Source organism: Ochotona curzoniae, unplaced genomic scaffold (assembly GCF_017591425.1).
Source record: "Ochotona curzoniae isolate NIBS_2020 unplaced genomic scaffold, NIBS_Ocur_1.0 contig_1, whole genome shotgun sequence".
NCBI classification, from domain to species: domain Eukaryota; kingdom Metazoa; phylum Chordata; class Mammalia; order Lagomorpha; family Ochotonidae; genus Ochotona; species Ochotona curzoniae.
Window position 1 is genome coordinate 30,023,493 of NW_024464918.1, and position 21,731 is coordinate 30,045,223.

The 21,731-nt window shown below is 42.4% G+C and overlaps 1 protein-coding gene across 4 annotated transcripts in view; it reads left to right on the forward strand.

The window, feature by feature from the left end:
* CSNK1G3 (casein kinase 1 gamma 3) overlaps positions 1 to 21,099 on the forward strand; it is a 73,839-nt gene extending 52,740 nt beyond the window's left edge. Inside the window, exons 9-13 of one of the 4 annotated variants that reach the window (XM_040968625.1) lie at positions 1,637 to 1,785; positions 3,159 to 3,254; positions 9,603 to 9,709; positions 10,250 to 10,273; positions 18,778 to 21,099. In XM_040968625.1, coding sequence (XP_040824559.1) covers positions 1,637 to 1,785; positions 3,159 to 3,254; positions 9,603 to 9,709; positions 10,250 to 10,273; positions 18,778 to 18,832 — 431 coding nt within the window. In that variant the 3' untranslated portion in view covers positions 18,833 to 21,099. The remainder of the gene's footprint in view (positions 1 to 1,636; positions 1,786 to 3,158; positions 3,255 to 9,602; positions 9,710 to 10,249; positions 10,274 to 18,777) is intronic. The other 3 variants (XM_040968709.1, XM_040968794.1, XM_040968878.1) reach the window with 3 other exon arrangements.
* Positions 21,100 to 21,731: the final 632 nt, after the last annotated feature.

Consider the following 21,731-nt stretch of genomic DNA (forward strand, 5'->3'; position numbering starts at 1 on the left):
AGCAGCTGGAGGCTGGGCCAGGCTGAAGGCAGGATTCAGGAACTCCCTCTGGGTTTCCCATGTAGGTGGCAGGGATTCAAGTACTGGAGTCGTCATCAGCTGCTTCCCAGAAAACGAGTGAGACTCCAGTTGGCACCCTTACATGGCATATGGACTAGTCGGTGAGGACTTGGCCTGTTGCGCCCCAGTGCCCACCCTAGTTTATTTTCCTAGTAAAATAAATTTAGATTAACATTACAAATTTAAATTGCATCTATATTGGGAGTCGTATACATATATGAAAATAATTTGAACTTTGAGGTAGGTTTGTGTAAACTCAAGCCAGATATTTAATCAAATGAGGAATAAAAATTTGTTGTTGTATCAAGATATCTCTATGATTTACCCAGCTGCACCCAGTGTAAAGATAACTGAATTAAACAGCATTGGGTTGCTGTCTTCCTTCTTAGTAATTCTCCTGTAAAATGCTGGCATTACTATTATAATGTCACTAGCAATAAAACCAGTGTAGCTTTTTTTCAAGTTTGCTTGTATTATTTGCTTATATTATATTGGCAGAAAATTTCGTATGTTTTTTGCTTTAACATCTAAAAGTGGAAGGTTAAAATAAATATTTGTTGATGGTAGCAGCATAGGAAGTGTAGATCGTGTGTCATCAGAGTTCTGCAGGAACAAGGGAGTGCTGGAGTGGAGGGGGGGGAGGGGGGGGGAGGGGGAGTGTCTCGGCACCGGAAGGCCCTGGGGAGCGCGGCCACGGGCTGTGCTCGCTCTGACCAGCTGCCTGTGGATGGCCAAGTTCAGCAGAAGAGAGAAACTAGACATAACCCAGCAGCCCCACTGCAGCGATTGCTGTGCCTGCTTGGGAAATACTGTTTTCCTAATTGCTTACCAGTTTTCACCTGTGATTTTAATGTTTATTTTTCTTCTCTTCCTTATAAAAAATGTGCCCTTTTAAAGCCTATGTATTTCATACATTTGGAGACTCTTAATAACATACAGAAATTTGTATTTTGCCAAATAATGATTAATGCATGAGAAGAAGTGGGCACTTTACTCTCTGAAGTGATGGATGTGTAACATAGTATTAGTTTTGTTAGCTCAGTTGGTTAGGAGACTGCATGTAGCTAAGGAATGTGGCAGGTGCTAGTGTTGGTATTGTGTATCATTGATTCTAGAGCAAACTTAGCAGGCTTATGTAAGTGCTTCGCAGAAAGCAGTTCCTACAAATATTTTAAATATGTGTTTCACTTTATATAATGAATATGATTCTCTGTGAAATAATTGTGTATTACTAAGCTGCTAATTAAACCTGATGCTATCCAAGATTTCTGTCAAAAGTTACAGAGTAAAAGCTAGCTTTTCCTCATACAAGCATCCTGAAGTAACGGCCATGAGGCTAAACCTCTTAATTTCCTTTTGTCTCTTTCTTTCTGTCTCTATTCTCTATTCCTCCCCCTCCCTTTTCATAAACTGTGAGTGTTTTAAATTGTGATAAAATTTTGATACGTCTCTGTTTTTGTAATACAGATGCTTTTAGGGCTTATTTAAATTTATTTATTAAATTTATTTAAGTTACTTGTTATTGGGTATTACAGAAGAATTTATGTAGTCAGAATAATTTTTATATCCTTTCTAGAAGAAATGGCAACATATCTTCGTTATGTAAGAAGGCTAGACTTCTTTGAAAAGCCAGACTATGACTACTTAAGAAAGCTTTTTACTGATTTGTTTGATCGAAAAGGATACATGTTTGATTATGAATATGACTGGATTGGTAAACAGCTGGTGAGTATTCTGTGCTTGTGGTAGAATGTTATGTATCCTGTTCATAACAGGCAAATTCTTCATTTGGAGAGTTAAGAACAGAGAAATTTTTACAAGAATTCTTTTTATTTCCCTTTTAAAGGATGTTTCTTAAGATAGCAACATACTACCATTCTTTGAATTATGTAGTACCCATGAATTTGGACTTTTGACATCCAAGTCAACAGGAACTCCGTTGGCATCTTCCACTGCTTTTCCAGGGCCTTAGCAGGGGGTGGGATTGAAGTGGAGCAGCGGGAATTGAGCCAGGGCTTGGGTGTGGGATGTTGGTGTCACAAGCGGTGACTTAATTTGCTGTGTCCCATCAGTGATGAAATCGGAATAATTTTATTTGTTAAAGGCTTATTTATCTATCTATTTATATATTTCTTTAAAAGGCAGAATTAGAGGAGAGGAGGTGGGAGATCTTCTCCTGTTGATTCACTCCCCAGGTGGACACAGCAGCCATGTCTGGGCCAGGCCGAAGCCAGGGCTCAGGAGCTTCCTACGAGTCTCTCGTGTAGCTGGCAGGAGCTCAAGCTGTAGGACCAGCTTCCTTTGCTTTCTCAGGTGCAGTAGCAGAAGGCTGGATCAGACGTGGAGCAGCCAGGACTCACTCTAGCATTTGTGTAGTATGATAGTACTGCAGGTAGTAGCTTACACCACTATGCCACAGTGCTGGCCCCAGTTTAAGTATTTTTGTAAGCCTACTCTCTGAGTTAAAATATTAAAGCTAGGTGATTTTGTTAATTTTGAAAACTGTTCTTTTAATAATACTTAATTTACTCTGCTTATACTTTAGTTTTGGAAATTTTGATAAGGAAAAGTTAACACTAGAGTAATGACGCCATCAAGATCTTTTGTAAATGAAAAAATTTTCTTTTTGTTTGAAATACAGAGAGATTGAGCAGAGAAAGATAGTTCATCTGCTGGTTCACTCCCAAGATACTCCTAACATCCAGGGTGGGGACACACTGAAGTGCGGAGCTTGCAACTCTGGATCTACATGTGGGAGCCTCAGACTCAGGGACTGGGGTCACTGTCTGCCTCCTGGGGTGCTCCTTAGCGTGCAGTGGGACTAGAAGCTATGTAACCAGGAAAGTGTGTGTCCTCAATGCCAACTTAACCCCTGAGCCAAATGTGTGCCCCATTTAGGAACTGGAAAAACACTTTAAAAGTGGCTAAGCCTTTTTTCTTGTTTCTTAGTTTGTTAGCTGTGACAACTCATTTTGAGAATGATACATTGGTAAAGTCATGATTTATTTGAGTATCTTATGTTTTTCTTGATCCCTTTAAGCCGCTAAACGATGTTAAATAAACAATATTAAACAGAATGAATTGTGATTTCATTGCAGCCTACTCCAGTGGGTGCAGTCCAGCAAGATCCTGCTCTGTCATCCAACAGAGAAGCACATCAGCACAGAGACAAGATGCCGCAATCCAAAAACCAGGTAGGATGCCCTGCTGCAACGTTAAGACACATGGTTTTCCTTAGTAGATAAAACATTATGCATACAGCTTTTGTAACAATTTTCATAACTTTTTAGTTGAATAATAAGATTAAAATGTTTAGCCAGATTCCCATTTAATGTTTTAAGTTAGTATAAACTTTGAGCAGTGTTTAGTATTTGTTAGGCTGGAGGTATATGGCTGGAGGTATATGGAGGTATATTGATATGAACTGTACTTACGTTAAACTCTCCAACTTTCTAGCTAGTACTTAAAGAATCTGTAGCTTAGACTGACATAAATCAAAATAATTCAAATTTAAACAACATAAAGAACGAAACAGTAGTGCCACTGAGATAAATATTGAAGATCAGGGCCAACTGCAGCCATGGAACACTAAGCACAGTAAGTGTGATGCACCGTCTCTTCAGAACAAACAGGCACATTTCATATACCACAGAATCCTCTGGACTTGACACACTCTTGGCTATCAGCTGCTTATCTGGGGATATTATAGTTAATCATTTGAAAAAATTACTCTTCTTTGAGACTCACAGAACTTAACCTGATTAGTGATTCACACATATTTAAGGAGAGTCTATTTTCAAAAGATAACTTTCCTGTCTTGATGGGAAACTGAATGTATGGATCTCAAATTCAAAATATAAACCTACCCTCAAGTATTTCCTGCATTTCTGTGAGTATATGTACTTGTACATGTGTGTGGTGATGTGTGTATGGGTATGCAGGTGTGTGCTGAGGTGTATGAGGGATGACAACTGTCTGATGTAGCTTTCTGTCTGTGCAGGAGGTGGATAAGCAGGTATCTGAGTAAGCGGGGATAGCACGAGGTGCTAGGAGAAACGACAGGAAGAGAACAGGATTTAGTAGATCAGGATTTCCTGGAAAAAATCGAGGCCTAAAGAATCTGTCTATCTATCTATCTATCCATCTGTCCATCCGTCCGTCCGTCCGTCCATCCATCCATCCATCCATCCATCCATCCATCCATCCATCCATCCATCCATTTATACCATTGAAGAAGATAGAAGAGGGCCAGGCAGGAGTGTTCCAGGCCGGAGGGACAGTATGCACAGGTACAGTGCAGGGGTGTCAGTCTGTTTTGAGAAATGAGATTGGTCGTTAGACAGGTTGCAGGTCAGCAGGGATCTAACAGGTTTTGTTGTTCAATTTGGACTCAGGCCTGAGGATATTATGGAACTATACGGAGAATTAGGGGCAAACCTGACTAGGTTACTGGTTGGTGAAGACTGTGGACCGTGTTGAAAGGTTGGAGTCGCAGTTGCACAGTCCATAGCTAAGTCAGAATGATGGATGGTGGGGAAAGAGAAATGAAGGGATCTGAAGAACATCTAAGAAGGTCAGGTTTAGTTGTTTGTAGAGACTGAGAAGAAAGGAAGGTTTCAGTTGCTTCCTTTTTGTGCATTTCTGCCTGGCCAATCAAGATCTCCAAAATTGGATTTTAAAGTGCCGCGTTGGCAGCAGACAGTAGTAATTTCCTTGCAGCTAAACATTCTGCTGTAGCACAGTGTCACTGAGGCCAGTGCCCACTGACAGTCTGATCCGTTGACTCTGGGAGGCAGCCCAGGAAGCAGAGGGAACAGGGCAATTGTTCACACCACCCTTGAAAAACCAGTTTATATGATACATTGTGCACTGCTCATTGTTTGGAAATCTCATGTAGTTGAGCAACCTGTGGCCTGAATCTCAGGAATAATGTGACTGAATTTGGGTGGTGGTGGGCATAAAGGCTAGAGTGACTGTCTATGCAAGACACGGACCATGAGGAACAGAAAGGACAGCGATGACTGTTGTCACATGCAGTATGATCCTTTGTGCATTAGAATGTCAGAAATAACAATCCCAGGCAGTATTAAGACAGAACGGGTTAGACGGATGTACCCTGAGTCGTGGAAAAGTGTATGTGATTCAGAGTCAGGGTATTTATAGAGCCATTTGTCATTCAGTTCCCGGTTATGCCCATTGTGAGTGCTCTCTTTTCCAAACCATTTTTAAAGCTGGTTTTACTCTTCTCTGTCCCATCTTTGAAAACTAACAAATTACCAGTAAAGAACAAAATCAAGTGACTGTTAAAACCACAACATTTTGTTCATACTTTCCTGGGGTACTGAAATGTGTAAAGGAAGTTGTGGAAGAAGTATAGTTGCCTGCCTTTACTGCAGAAAGAAGCTCGGAATTTCACTGGGAGGAATCAGTGTTGTGAATTAGTTTTGATACTCTTTTACAGTAGCATAACAATGGGCTTTCCAAAGATTGGAATGCTAAAGGAAAGCAGGCCTCTAATCAGTAACTCTGTAAGTGGAAGATCAGTTGAGAATCTATTTTGGTAACTCTTGGTTGAGAGAATGTCATTGTGCCTAGAGTCACCTTCTGGAATACCGAGGTATCAGTTACATGACTATTGCTATTAGCTGCAGAATGTTAGGAAAGTGTTGTTTTGTAAAATACGGTTCCAGTAAACTCTGAAAATCACTCTTTCAACACTATCTCATTTGTTAGTATGCTTTCTTGAGGATCATTTTAAGAAGGAATTGAGCATGTAGATAGACTGCACAGCATTTTAGTATTTCCAATGTATTTATTGGTTGAAAGAGACCTGTTGAATTAATTCAGCCATTCCTTTATGCCCAGTAATTATACTTAAATCAATAGAAAAATAGGGAGAGAGTTGTAATTTGTATGATTCCATTAAATCTGGAAAACATGTTAATTGGCCTTTAAAATCCATCAATCAAAAAGGTATCATGCTTATATTCAAAGGTCTGAGAGGAAGTTCGTTTTTTTAAAAGGTTTATTTATATTTATTGGAAAGTCAGATTTACAGAGAGAAGGAGAGACAGAGACCGAGAGAAAGATCTTCCATCCACTGGTTCACTCCCAAAATGTCTGCAACAGCTGGAGCTGAGGCAGTCTGAAGCCAAGAACCAGGAGCTTCTTCCAGGTCTCCCTTGTGGGTGCAGGGTCCCAAAGCTCTGGGCTGTTCTCAACTGCCTTCCCAGGCCACAGGCAGGGAACTGGAAGGGAAGTGGAGTAGCTGGGATACAAACAGGTGCCCATATGGGATCCTAGCACATACAAGATGAGGACTTCAGCCACTAGGCTACCATGCTAGAACTAGATTGGACAAGCATCTGATATGTCAGCTAACGTTAGCTCTCCATGCTGTTTACTTGTGGCTGTGCCCCCAGTGTCTTGTCTTAAACCCCAGCTATAGCTGGGGCTTTGTTGCTTTATTTTCTGTTTTCCTTTTTTGCTTCTTAAAACTGCTGTGAGGTTCTTGACAATTGAGAATGTCAGGAGAGATTTTTTTTTTTCGCGAAATGAGAAACATGTAAAACACCTGACTGATAATTTTAAAATGGGAAGCCTCAGCTCATGTGTCATTTTTCATATTCCTTCATTAAAGAAATCACTCTGATGAACACCAGTATGTCAGAGACTCATCTCTTAGCTCAAGTTAGAATTTTAGGAATAAAACCTAAATATGATCATTCTTCAGACTTCTGTGTACAGAAATAATTGATATATATAGTTGTTCATCCTTGTCTGTTCCAGGATGTCCACACACTAGCACGTGTTGCAGGCACCTGTGTGCACACACTGCGTCCTCAGACTGTGGTGTTTGTCATCTGTGTCCCCTGGCACAGACTCTGCTTATCTCCAGATTACTTACTATACTTCCTACAGTGTCAGTGCTGCAGCTGTTGAGGGACTGATGATAAGAAAGTGCTTAGCATGCACAATTTTTTTTTCTTAGATTTTTATCATCGATTGAATTCATGCGTGTGAAGTTTATGGGTGAGGAGGTCCATATTGTATTTATTTAATTAATTTGTGTAGACTTCCAGGAATATAACATACTGTTTTTAATGTCTTCATTTTGCAATTGCAAGATATATGTAAGCTTTTTCATTACTCTAATGAAATGCCTGAGTTAGGCTGACTTTATAAAGATGTTTAGCATGGCAAAGGATTCTCAGTATTCGGAGTCCAGGATCAGGCCGGTCCTGCTGGCCTGCTCTCGAGTGACTGTGTTTGGAGTCTGAGGCACAGAGGCCATCATGGGACAAGATTTCTCTTTCCCATCAGGGGATTGCACTGATCTGACCTAACCTTTATCAGTTCCCAGAGACCTTGATTCTAGACATCATAATTGGATTAAAATTTTACTCTTGTCAATACCATTAATTGAAGATTTTAAGAATTTAACTCCCGCATGAGTTTGGAACCCAGTTTCCAATTAAGCCATAACACGTAACATCTAAGATCATTGTTAGATTTCGAGCTTGGAATCTGGGAGGGTGCTGCAGCTTTAACTGATGTAGGAATGATAGGAAGAGTAATGGTTTCCCTTTAAAAGTGAGATTTGCTTGCTTTATTTATTTATCTATTTATTTATTTGAAAGAGCTACAGAGAGAGTGAGAGGAGAAAGAGAGAGAGCAACAGAGACAGATTTTCTTCTTGTTTTGTTCCTCAAGGACCAGGGCTGGGCCAGGCTAAAACCAGCAGTTCATTTGGATTTCTCATGTGGGTGGCAGGGACTCCAGGACTTGGGCTGTTCTCTGTTGCTTTTAACAGGTGCATTATCTGGAAGCTGAATGGGAAGTGGAGCAGCCAGGACAGGAACTGGGGCACAGGTGGAGGCTTAACCTACTCTTAACCTACTGGCACACAGTGCTGGTCCAAGTACAAGTTTTATTAAGAGAGAGAATATGATGAATTTAGTTTGGTTTTAAAGTAAGTTTGAACTTAGTCCCAGTTAACTAAAGAGGTGGGTCATTAGTTACATTCCTTTCTGGCCCCCTTTATAGAGAGATAAGAGTCAACAGTGATTATAGGTGGAATTGATAGAATGTGGTCACTACTGGTTGAGCTCATGCCATTATACCATGGACTATACTTTAAATTTTGGTGTCTACATTATATTTATATCTGTAAACAGTATTTTATATGCTGATGGTTAGGTATCAGTCTCATGTTAGCCTTGTTGAATGTATACTGTTTCCATTTTGTAGTTGAGAAAAACTAAGGCTTAGCAAGCTGCGGTGTGTGAGAGTCAATAGTCTGCATGGTAAAGTGAAGTTTGAAGTCTAGACTTGTTTTAATTCTGGAGTGCTCAGCTCCTGCCACAAGATAGAGAAATGAAGGTTGGACTGTGTACATTGAATATATTTTGTGAGAATCATCAGTAACGTTCAGAAGAATACTCACTGGAGTCCTGATGTGTGGACTGAGAACAGGTTGGAAGCAGTTAGGAGAATGAGTCAACACTGACAATGCTCTGTGAAGAATTCCAAACAGGGTAGAGCGTTAAAGTCTGTGACTGCCTGGAAACTTTAGGTAGTGTAATAGAAAAGACCCATGAGAGAATGCGCTCTGATCATTTGAAAGATTTAACAGCCTGTAAGTAGGCCGAGAATCTGAGGCATCTATAGTATGAGACGCTTCAGGAAAGTTTGTGAAAGCTGGGTTAGAATACTTATTTTGTACAAAAAGTTGAAATCTATGCATAATTTTTTCATGACTTACATTTCTTGAAGACTTTTTAGTTTGTATACATAAATCTCAAAATTACTTTGTACCCAATTAGCCTTACCTTTTAATTCTATTTTCCTTGAGGTTTTTAGTGTGTGATGGCAAGGCATTAAGTGAGCAGTGGATTTTTTATTCTTAGTTAAGCAGGAAGCCTGTAGTTGGAGCTCATTAAGCAGAACATTATACCTGATGTGTTTTTTGTGTTAAAAGGAGCACTCTGTTGTGTGGAAAATACATTTTTGAGAATGTAGACGCCTGTGAATGTTGAGGTTGATAGTTTTTTTTTTTTTGACTGAAGGCTCCTGGTGACTTTGGAGTGACTTAACTTGGCAGTCAGAGAGATTTGGAGAACTGGTTAGTTAGGAGATGTGTTAGGGAAAATCCTGGCCTGCCGATGACTGGATGTGCAGTCTGCCGGCAGAGGAGCATGCTGCCATCCGTGGAGGTGAGCCGTAGGAGATGGAGACCTGAGCTGGGCGCCATGCAGGTGCAGCTGAGGTGTCGCTGACCAGGAAACCATGAGGTGGGACACAGGAGGGGGCTGTGTAAGTCGCATGTGTGCCATCTGAGGAAGTCATTGAAAACCATGACTTAGTGCTGTTACTATATGTAGTGGGGTATGAAAACCACCTACTAATTGTTTGTATTCCTCATATCGACTTTCTGACTTCAGTATTTAATTTTGCTTATCAGTGTATATCCTATGACTTGGTTTGTCTGCAACGTGTGTATAGGTACAATTCTTTTGATTTTTTTTTTTCTCTCTTTGCAGGTTGTAAGTTCCACAAATGGAGAGTTAAATACAGATGACCCGACTGCAGGTCGTTCAAATGCACCCATCACGGCCCCTACGGAAGTAGAAGTGATGGATGAAACCAAGTATGTATTGGCCTTGCTTCTTTTATTGATCTTTTCTACTTGAGCTGTGCATGTTTGAGATGTCTAGTCACAGTTATTTCAGGAAATAGTTGCATGCAAAACAAAATGGTGTATTGAATTGTTTTAATGACTAAATTTTAACTAGTACTATTTCAGTTACTGTAACTAAAGAAAGAGCTACTTAAGACCTGGGCTCAAATTCTTAATCAGAATTAGTACCATATTATATATGGCTTTTGCTTTTTTTTATTTTAGGAGTATTAGTGCATGAAAGTTCTTGCTCTGTTGGTGATGATCATTTTCCCCTATAAACATAGGAATAATTACTAATCTTATGGAATGATGCATGGTTAAATTTTAGCTTAAATTATTTTTAAAAAATATAAATTACAATGCTGCTTGGAAAAATTGAGCATGAAAAACTGTGATAATTTCAATGTGGTGATATGGGCTGTTTCTGATGATCTCTCTTTGTCTCTCTCTCTCTCTGTTTTCTTGTTTGTTTGTTTGTTTTTTCTTTCTTTTTGTTTTTGTGTATAGCTGCCAGAAAGTGTTGAACATGTGGTGAGTTCTCAAGTGTAGACAGGCAGAAATAACTCCATGGGTTGTAATTTCAAAGATATAGCATCATATTGTGGCTTTTCAAATGAAACTTTTCAACATCAAAGTTCTAATTGGTGATAAGTATATTTGATGTCATTTACTTAACCCTGAAAAGCTGGAGATAATTAAGGAGCTCTTGCCTGCCACAACTTATTTTTGTTTAAAATGTTGCTGATATGGGGACATTTTCTAACTGAGTAGAGGATTCTGCCTGTGAATTTCTTTTGTAACACAATTTTTATCTGATTTTTAAGCATGCACATAGATTTTTGCTTTTTATTTATTTACTGTTTATTATTAAAAATGTACAGCAGATCACCCCCTCATAGTACCACTAAACCTATCTTCGTTTACTAACCACTTCTCATTGCCATTTAATACGACATTGATACATTTCATAATAAAATATAGTGTGAGAAATATTAGAAACCGTCCAGGGTAGTATAATAATTACAGATTTTAGGAACCAGTATTAATAGAAGTAATATTGAATGTAGATTTGTTCTCTGTGTTTTAGTTGTAATATGATATTTTAAATGCTTCTTTAAGTTTCAGAGCCGATTCTGAGTGTATCTTGGCATTGATAAAGGAAGCTGCCTAGCTTCATAAATGTTGAAACCTTTTACTCATAGATAACAGGAACCATAGCTGTAATTCCCCAAGTAATGCTCATTTGTTACTTCAAAATGAGGAAGGCTCTGTGGATGTTTTTTTGAAGTGCAGTGAGCAAGTGTCCATTTAAGTGTTTTCAGTTCAGAATTTATTAATGGTGTGACTAAGTTTAGTATATTTCAGAGTAAAAATACCTCGAAAAGTTCTTGGAAAGAGTAGGTTATGAAAAGGCTATGCTTAAACTTCAGAACATTTTTTAACAAGATAAACTTACCTTTAGTTCCACTTTCCCCAAAGCTTGTTGAAGTACCTGTAGAATCAGCCAGCTGCCTACAAGTATGTTTTCAAGTGAAGAACAAGGCACTGGCTTGTGTGTGCTTGTCAGCGTCAGTGGCTCTGAGAGTACATGGCAGTCTGGCAGGTGTGAGGGCCCGTGCACTATAGAGTCCCGCCCCTCCCACGTCTGCGTTACCTTCTGCTCTCGTGTCTGCGCCTGACGGTTCTCGGTAGAGCTCACACCCCTGCTTGTTTCTTTGAGTGCCGCTGCCACAGTCCTTTCCTGTCTGTGCCTCCCGGTCGTGGGCATCTCCTGCCGGTGTGCAGTGTCTCGGCTTCTTGGGGCCTTCCGCTGAAGCTGGCTGTGCTATGCTCCTCACAGCTGCTCTTAGTGTAGCCTGCTGCCTGTGTCCATCTGCTCATTCATCCACACTGCTGAGTTTCCAGAATTATCTGAGACAGCTCTCGCTCTTAAGTAGACTACACACTGGCAGGGAAGGCCCTGGGTCATCAGCATCTCCCAGGACAGCATAAATACTATCGACAGGTTAACAAGACCTGTTAGAATTTGCAAGGATAAAGATTCCTCCATGGCCCAGGTAATCAGACAGTGCTTTGTGGAGGTGGCTGCGAAGAATGTCCTAGTCCTGTTTAGTGGGGATGGGCCTGGGTAAGTATTATGGGTTTGGGTGACTCTAGGTGGTGGAGGATGGGAGAGAGGAATATATGGGACGGCTGTTTGTGCAGGGGTGAGTCTCTGTTGCATGGAGGGTTATGGAATGGCACCAAGACCCTCTGGACTCTGAGCGTGTGGCTCGTTCTGACTCTGCCAGCTCAAATTTCCATTCTGAATCCTGCCTTTATTATGATCTTGTTCTCTGTGTATCTCTTGCTTCATGAAATTTCTTGAATTGCTTGGGAACAGGATTTTAAAAATCTTTGCATCCCCAGTGGCTGCAACAGTATTTCTATGTAAATTATTTCTAAATAATTAACCAGTGTGATATACCCATGTAATGCTTTACCATGAAATGAAATGGAGAACATTCTGCTAACTGAATGACAGAGATGAATAGCCTCATATATGACGTGAATCCGTTTAGGTAAAACATCCAGAATTATGCAAATATACAAGCAGAAAAAGCAGGTGAGAGAAAGAGAGATGAAAAATAGCAGGATTTTTTACAGGCAGTGAAAATATTTTGAAGTTGGATAGGAATATATTGAACACTGCTGACTGGTATATTTTAAAAGATGAATTTTATGCATACCAGCTGTATCTTATTTAGGAAACAAAAGAATAGCAAACCCAGACTTTGGTGATGCTTCGGTCCCAGTGGAATGCAGAAGTCTTAACAACTGCTCCGCCTCATCACTTCACTAGTTAGAAACTCACTCTAATAAACATATACTATTTTGCCTTTCCTTTAATTGGGTTTCCTTACCATTCCTGTGAGTTCATTGGTGGCGTTCCTCTTGTTCTGTGATGAAAAGATGCTTTCTGCATTGCCTCTGCTGCCCTTGACTCTGTCTCCATTGTAAAGGCAGCCTGGAACTGGCTTGGCGTTCCCTTTTAGAGCTTGCTTCCCTTTGATCTCTTCTTAGCTATCCCTGGCAAAGACCCATGTTGTCTTAGCCCTTTAATTAGAACTTACGTTGCGGGGGGCATTCGTGGTGCAGTGTATTAAAATACTGCTGCTTGCAATGCTGCCATCTCCGTTGAGCATTGGTTTGGGCCCCAGCTTCTCTACTTTCCATTCAGTTCCCTGCTAATGCATCTGCAGATTGATTTGTTCAGTAATGAACAAATAATTCCTTATTGGGATCAATATGTGGATGCTTCAAAAGTGGAAATAATATATTTTGATGAAAAATCCATGCATTTTTTTCTTTTTTAATAAGCATTTTCAGTACTAGCATAGTTGTATAACAGATGAAGGCAGTGCCAGGGTGCCATATGAGTGCAGTTCAAGTCCCAGCTGCCTGGTGGTCAGTGTGCACAGGCAGTGGAGGACAGTCCGAGTGCTGTGGCTCCTGCAGCCCACACACGAGACCAGGCTGCGGCCTGGCTGAGCCTCCGCACTGCCAGTTGTTGTGGCCATGTGGGTGAGTGGACTGGCATGTGGGGGTCTCTCTCCACCTCCTTTTCCTCTCTCTGAATCTCTGCTTTTCAACTAAATGAATCATTAATAAGTTATGTTTTCTATGAGCTCTCTGAAGACCCCTGTAAACTGGTACTTTATACATTTTGGCACCAAAATCAACATATGATTCCATCTTTGTGGACGTTTTGAAGGTTGCTGAAAATTTATCATGTCTGATTTCCAGATGATGGAAAATGTTCTCTTCCCATGTATGTAGTGGCTACTTCTTTGTTTATCTTTCCTATTTAGTGTAATTGGTAATTTTATGTTAAGGCAGTGATAGAAATCACAGCAGTACCGTCATTTGTTCTAGAAAGGGGAATAGACTTCCTCTATTTACCTCTAAATTTTTTATTTGATTATCAAAGAGGCAGAGAAACAGACTTTTTTTTGTTTGTTTCTTTCACTTCATTTTTTGCTAACATTTACTGAATGCATTATTGTGTATTTGGAAATAACTGATGAAGATACATCACTGATGTTACACCATTATGTAAGATAAGAACTATACCAATGACCCTTATACTGTATTTCTCAGTCCTGGCTTCAGATTACAATCATTTGGGCAGTTTTAACAGTATATTAGTGCTTAGACTGCAGTTTCTGAATTTCTGATCAGCTAGTTGGTCTGTGCTGGGACCTAGTTAATAATATTTTAGAAAAGTCTTCTCAGGCGATTTTGAGCATCATTGCCCTGTGGACCATGTTTTGGATTAGCACTGTAGGAAAGTGATACATCGTTGCTGGATTTCAGAGAATGGATATCTAGAAGCTCAAAGAAGTTTGAGCCAGGGTGCATTTGCGCCAGTTTCCAGAGGTGGTTTGGTGAGGGCGGTGGCTGGCGGGAGGCCAGGGGAGGAGGTCGGCAGTGGTGGGCTGCCTGCAGAGCAGGAGGTCAAGGAGAAGGTGGAGGGTGCAGGGCCTGTGTGAAGTTCGCCACCCTGAGATGGCACTGCGCAGTGACCAGGCCCTTGACGACTGGGGCAGGGGTTGATTATTCATCTTGGCACCAGAAAGTGAGCTGTGGCTTTATGCTACAAATTGTATGGTCAGGTTGAGTTCCAGGAAAATTAATTTGACAACAACAGTGTTAGGCTATATTGCCTTCTAGTGTTTATCAAATTATAGAAAGTGGTTAAGAAATACACATCCAGGTTCCTTGTGAACTGGGTAAAGAATTTATGTTCTGAGTGTGTGTGTAATCCTGGGACTACTGTCCTCTTCAAAGGATAAGGATGAGGGCTGGCACCATGGCCTAGTGGGCTAATCCTCTGCTGGCAACATTGACATCCCTTGAAAGTGCCGATTCGGATCCCAGCTGCTCTACTTCTGATCACACTCCCTGCTTGTGCCTTGGGAAAGCAGCAGAGGATGGCCCAGGTCCTTGGAACCCCCGACCCCTGTGGGAGAACCAGGGGAGGCTGCTGGGTTCTGGGTTTGAAGTTCCCCGGGACCAGCCTTGCAAGCATTTGAAGAATGGAGCAGCTGGATGGGGATCTCTCTGTCTCTCCTTTCTGTAAAGCTGCCTTTCAAGTAAAAATAAAGATAGCTTTAAAAAAAGAAGGTTAGGATGAACAAAACACAGTTTGTTTTCTAAAGAGATGAAGTCATTGAGGAAGCGAGAGGTGCTGACATTTATGTATGAGCACAAAGTGACGTCCACTGTGTCGGTGTGTTTTGGACAGGAGACTTGGATTTTAGGTGCTGAGAAAAGGGTGTGCAGAAAGAGGGAGGTGTGAAAAACTTGCTGGTGTGTTCTACGAGTGTTACTGTTCTTTATTTTTAAAATTTAGTTATTTTTATTGGAAAGTCACATTTGCAGAGAGGAGAAACAAAAAGATCTTCTTTCAGCTGGTTCACTCCTCAGTTGACTGCAGTGTCTCGAGCTGAGCTGATCTGAAGCCAGGAGCTAGGAGCTTTTTCCAGGTCTCCCACGTGAGTGCAAGGGCCATCCTCGATTGCTTTCCCAGGCCACGAGCAGGGAGCTGGATAGGAAGTGGAGCAGCTGGGACATGAATTGGTGCCCATATGGGATTCCGGCATGGGCAAGGAGAGGACTTTAGTCGTTAGGTTATTGTTTCAGGCCCAGCATTGTTGCTTTTTTTTTTTTTTTATTTGAAAGGCGGATATACAGAGAGGAGAGTCAGAGAGGAAGAACTGTCCGATAATTCACTCCCCAGGCAGCCGCAACGGCCGGAGCTGAGCCAATCCGAAGCCAGGAGCCTCTTCTGGGCCTCCCGTGTGGGTGCAGGGTCCCAAAGCTTTGGGCCGTCCTGGACTGCTTTCCCAGGCCACAGCAGGGAGCTGGATGGGAAGTGGGGCTACCGGGATTAGAACTGGTGCCCATATGGGATCCTGGGTGTACAAGGCGAGGACCTTAACCACTACACCATCGTGCCGGGCTCCACTTTTTTTGTTTTTTAAAGACTTATTTATTTGAAAGGCAAAGCCACAGAAAAATCACTTTTCATCCACTGGTTCATTCCCTAAATGGTTGCAAAAGCCAGCTCTGGTCTTGACCAAGCTGAAGCCAGTAGCAGAAGTTCCATCCTAGATGCGAGTGTTGTAACCCTGGCTTACCCTGCTGTTCCAACTTGTTTAGCCCGACATTTTTTTGTTTGTTTTAAAAGATTGTTTTGTTTATTTGAAAGGCAGAATGACAGCATATCTTCCATCCTCTTCCTCAGTCGCAAGTGACTATAGGAACCTGGAGCTCCATCCGGGTCTCCCATGTCAAGGTGTGTTGAGCAGGCTGCTGCCCCAGAGGCCCAGCGTCAGGTCTTGAGCTGGAGCTCAGGTCTGGGGTGCAGGGTCGCGGCACCAGCCCCCAGGTTTACGTTCCCCTGTTTCTGTTTCTTTCTCCTTCTGTTATCACTGAGCCCAGTGCTCAGCTCCAGGCCTGCAGGGCTGGAGGAGCGGGAGGCTGGCGAGCAGCCGGGGGCAGGGCAGCACTGCACGCCGTTGCCATAGAAGCTGGCACAAGCCTGTGATTGCTGTGAAACAGCCTCTCACGTCTGGTGATGCTGCACTGGCATTGTGGCTGTGGAAGTGCTCTGGAATGCTCCCGAATGCTGACAGGGCTCTCGCTCTGGTTGATCGCATGTTTGAGGCCAATTTTTTACCTGGCAAATGTGAAGTGTCTGCCAACATTGTGCCACTTGGTTGGAATGCATCTGCGAGCAGGCACATAGGAAGCATACAGTCTGGTTTGAGGGTGCCCAGATAAAGGAATTTCCAGGAGGTGGGAGGTGAGTGGAATAGAGTGAGAGCAATGTGATGTCGTAGTGGAACTACAGCAACAGGACAGGGTGGTTGACTAGAGACTTAATTAATCGCTAAGACTTTAAATTATTTGTTTTGGTCATTAATTTTATCTGAAGGTATTAGCTACAAAGTTAAGTGTGTAGTTTGAGAGCTTTTCTGTTGTCTTCTGAGTACGTGAATTCCTAGCACCTAGTCCAATACTGCCCTCTCGTGGTAGTCACTGTACTAGCGTGCCACTCTTCAGCACATCTAGCAGCCAGCTCCAGGCTCCAGGATCTGGTTTTCCACACTTGTATTAGCAGTTCACCTTGCCTAGCTTATTTTTACAGTCTGAATTTCAGTTCTAAGAATTGAGTTCTTCATATTTGCAAAGTAATCTTTCCTTATATAGCATAAATATTGAATGCACAAAGCCATGCCAACTGTTTGTGTGGAAATAAAATTTTGAAATAATTTCTTATGATGGAAATCCTTTAAATTCAAATTTAGTCTATAATGACAGTCACATAGGATTAAAATATGAATTTGTTTTTCTGCAAAAAATTTTGAAATCGAAGCATTTTTCGTAACATATATATTTATTTTATTTTTCATGGAAAGTCAGATCTACAGAGAAAAGGAGAGACAGAAAGATCTATCATCCTCTGGTTCACTCCCCAAGTGGCTGCAATGACTAGAGCTGAGCTGATCCGAAGCCCCGAGCCAGAAACTACTTCCAAGTCTCCCATCAGGGTGCAGGGTCCCAAGGCCTTGGGCCGTCCTCCACTGCCTTCCCAGGCCACAAGCAGGGGGCTCGATGGGAAGTAGAGCATCTTGGACACAAACCAGGGCCCATATGAGAACCCAACGTGTGCAGGGTGGGGATTTAGCCACTGAGCCATTGTGCTGGACCCCAGTAATATGTATTTTTCCATGAGCTTTTGCATACCTGTAATATAACTTTAAATAAATTTCTAGTATAAAATTTTAAGAGAGCAAACTTTGAAATTTTAAATGACGAGAGATAGTACGCAGGATCAGTGAGTAAAGTTAGTACTTCTTTCCAACAGGCCTTTCCCGGGGGTGAGGGTGGGTGGGAACAGTGTGTGTCCACCGTAATATGACCAGGTTCTTAACATTCCAAGTACGTGATGGCTCTTCATTTAATGGCTTTTCTTGTTTTGCTGCCTTCTCTTGTTTTCTTTGTCTTTGTTTTGTTTTCTTGTTTCTCTTCTAGATCTTTGAAGTTCTGATTTTAGAGTAAAGATTTTTATCTCTCAGGCTAATTTCTCTTTAGCTATGTTGCCTTTGCTCTTTCATTTAGAAGAACTTACCTAGCTGGGACTTGGGAAAGTGCAGGGCCTTCTGGAGTTGATGGAGAATGTGTGCTATAAACACTTTGTCCCTGGATTACAGCATCTTTGCGCATCTAAGTGGCATACCTTTTGACTTTCTCCGTGAACTTGGGAAGTGCTCCCGGGTTAGGTAGCTGCCAGTTGATGTCTGGAGTCTTGGTGCTTGTGGCAGCGTGGCTCTTCTCATGGCCCTGGCTAGATGGTGGTTTCAGTGTCTGTGGTGTTGGCCCGGGAGAGGGCAGGGCATGGTTTCCTGATGGCACGTGTCCTGTGTCTTGACATCCCTGGAGGCCTGGGACCCTAACCCCCTGTAAATGCTGGAGGCCCAGGTGCTGAGCAGAGCAGTCACAGCAGGGCAGACGCGCAGAGAGCTGCTCCGTGCAGAAGGTTTGAGAGATGCACTTGGTACTGGCTTGGTTGATCGGCCAGCGCGGGGCCAGCAGTCTTCACCCTTGGTGTTTGTTGGCTATTGCAATTTGAATTTCTCTTTGTGGTTTTGGAAACTTTGTTGTAGTGGAAAGAACCTCCATCAGCACTGCCTTTCTTGCAGTGGCTTTGACCTCTCCTGGGACCAGCACTGTGACAGTCCCACTGCCTGGGTCAGCTGGCGCCAGCCGCTGGAGCGTAGTGGCTCCCTTTACCGTCAGGGACGTGTTTTGCCCTAAGAGGCACAGTGTCAGCTGTGTGCTCACGTGTCAGGGACGTGTTCGCAGCTTCCCTTGTCCTTGCCCGTTGCTTCTTAGAACGTAACGTAAATGTTAATGCAATAGCATCACCCTTGCTTGGTGGTATTGTGTTACTTCTGTAATAAAAGGAGTGTTTCCCTCCTCTGCAGGTGCTGCTGCTTTTTCAAGCGAAGGAAAAGGAAAACCATTCAGCGCCACAAGTGACGGGACGCCGCCGACGGGCGTTGTTTGAGCCCCTGCCCGCGTGGCCGCTCCCTCGGCCCTGCCCACGTGTGTGCGAGACTCGCTCTTAGGAACACGAGCGTTGTACTTTCATACTTCACTTTGTGGTTGTCTTACATTCATATTTTTTTCCTAATTTTTATGGAAGCTTTAAAGTTTTGTCAAAATATGAGTGCTTTGCCCATCGAGGAGCGGCACGGACCAGTGAGGTGGTGTTGAGAAGTACAGCTGGGTAGGGCACTCTCCACGAGCCCCTCTGCCGTAGAGCGCAGTGCGGGAGCTGATGTGTTGGCCAGGCGTGTGCCCGAGCAGGGTTTCTGTGACTTCTGTCAGAGTGTAGACTCCCAGGAATTTTCATCCCTGCAGTGGGGAAAGTAGAGGACGGCCAAGTTGCCCAAATATTTCAAAGACGTTGTTCCTCAAGAAGTTCTGTGTGACATCTGCGTTGATCTCAGTATTACTGATGGTACTGTCCTTCGTGGGTCACCCTAGCATTCTCTGTGAAATCATGGTACAGTCATGCCCAGAGGTACGGAGGAAAGCGCTCTGGGGCTTGGCGGGCGGCAGCACGGATGCCACGGGCCACGGCTGTGGGGCTCTTCTTCCATTCCCCTGGGGGAAGATCAGTGGCACAGAAGGGGCGGAATCGCTGATTTTTTTAAAAAGCGAGATATTTGTAAAAATGTAACTTTATGCTTCCAGATAACAGTGTGTGTTAGACAGCAAGCAGTGAATACTTTGGGAAGTGATACATGTTGGAGTTAAAATACACTAAGGAGAAGAAGCAGGCGGGAGGTGCCGCTCTGCGGAGGGCCTGGCCGCCTCCGCTGGGTGGCGCCCTTCTCCCTTGCGCAGGAAACGTGGCTGGGCCGTGCGCTGGTGTCTGTTTCTTCGTTATTTTGCTCTTTGATACAAAGGCCCCCAGCAATAAAAACTGGGTCACTCTATTGCCCTCTGTCCACATTAGTCTCTTGTGTTCCACTCTGTCGATTGTCTGGAGCGCTGTACTCTGGCGTGGTTTACGATGGAAGAACCCGTGGGAGAGAACGAGGCAGGTGCTTTGCCTCCTTGGTCTTCTGCAGTCTCTTGAAGTGCCTGCGTGTGAACAGTGACAGTTCTGTGAAGAAGGAAGCCCATTCCATTTGTCACCCATGCTTTGTTTCAAGCCATAAGGACACAGGTGTGCTTTTGTCACGTGTCTGCTAGCCGGCGTTTTCGAGAAGAGTTGAGGCGGCAAGCCTGGCTGGGACGAAGATTGTGTGGCTCGTTCTCTGTGCACCCTTCATTTCCGGAGTGTCGCTTGGTCTGTCTCTCAGTGCATGCCTCCAGGTGTGCTTATTTATTTTTATTGTCTCAAGGTAACATTTAAAATGTGTATTAAAGTAAAATAAATCCACTGTTTTTACTTTACTATTACATTTACATGGGTTTAATTATACTTTGTAATTTATTTTTTCTTATTAGCCAAAAGTTCAGTGTGTTGTTTTTGAAGAATTAGGCACTGTTCTCAAATCAGGGGGGTGTTTGTCATTGTTGCTCTGAAGCCTAGGAACGCCCTTTTCTTGGTTTCAAAGGCCTATGCTCAGCTTTGGAGACACGTGCCATGTAGTTCGGGTTCCAGTTGCATCCTGCTTATCTACGGTCAGGATACCTTAAGCTACAGGCGCTGTACACTGAGTTTTTAATTTTTGTTTGCTTGGAGCAAGGTAGATGGATGTTTTGGCCATTATAATGTGAAACCACTTCTTTCTTTACAGTATTTGACCAAATTTGTGTGTCTATGATATTTGTAAATACCTGCGAAATGTGTATTTCTTATCATAAGCCTATTTAGTTTTATCTCAGTAGGGTTTTTTGGACTGTACAGTGTTTATATGATCTGAACTCCTTATACATAAGAAGGTGTGTATATTAATCCAATTATGGACTTAAAATATTTTAAAAGTATAAATACCCTTATTTGCTGCAATGACCAGTGTGTAGACATTTGCTTTCTAGCAATATTTTTAAGTGCTCCATTTTAATGCCAAGGAATATGTCTTTTGGCAATACAAACTGGTCAGTAATAGGTAATGCAGGTTTGTTCAGGTTAAGCCGACGATGTTCTGCATTTTTATGCTTCTTTTCTGTCAACACTAATGAAGTCAACATTGCCTGAATGTCTGAATAATGAAACACATCCCCGTTGAAAAGTATGTAACTGAAAAAACAAAAAGAAATAAAAAATAAAGGTAGTTTTTTTAAACTTGCTTTTTCCCCTTTCCTCTACTAATGGGTAAAATAATGCCGCTGACTAATTTATCAGGAACTTAAAAGAAAATTCCATGTGTTATGTGAGAAGCAGAACTAAAGAAATACACTTTTTGTTTGTTGTGTTTTGTTGTAGTTTGCTGGATGGAGTTGTTAAGCAGTACGCACCAGGGAGGTTGTAAGCTTTCTTTGCTTTTCAACTTTATTTTTTAGCTTTTCAGATCTACCTAATAGAGCAGTTGACTAAAAATAATCTTTTCTCTTAAGCTAAGGAAACAAAATTGCTTATTCTTCCTGGAAACTGCCATCATTTTAGTTCACAGAAACTAAGCATTGTTGATTCCACTTTCAGTGAGGGCCTTGGAAACCACTGCCGCCCCTTGGGAAAGTCCTTCATGTGAATACATGGGTTATAACCAAAGATGGGTGACACGGGGAACAATCGTAGGTCACCTGTGGGGTGTGAAGATGATCTTGCTGGAGCGACTTGTGGGGATGCTTTCCTGTGTTCTGACTTGACTTAAACGGAAAAATGCTCCCGCCCTTGTCTCACACTGAGCTGCCAGACGGTTTGGGGGATGAAGGCCCGGCGTGGGGGCCTAGCTGTGTTGTGAGCAGGAGACATGAGCTA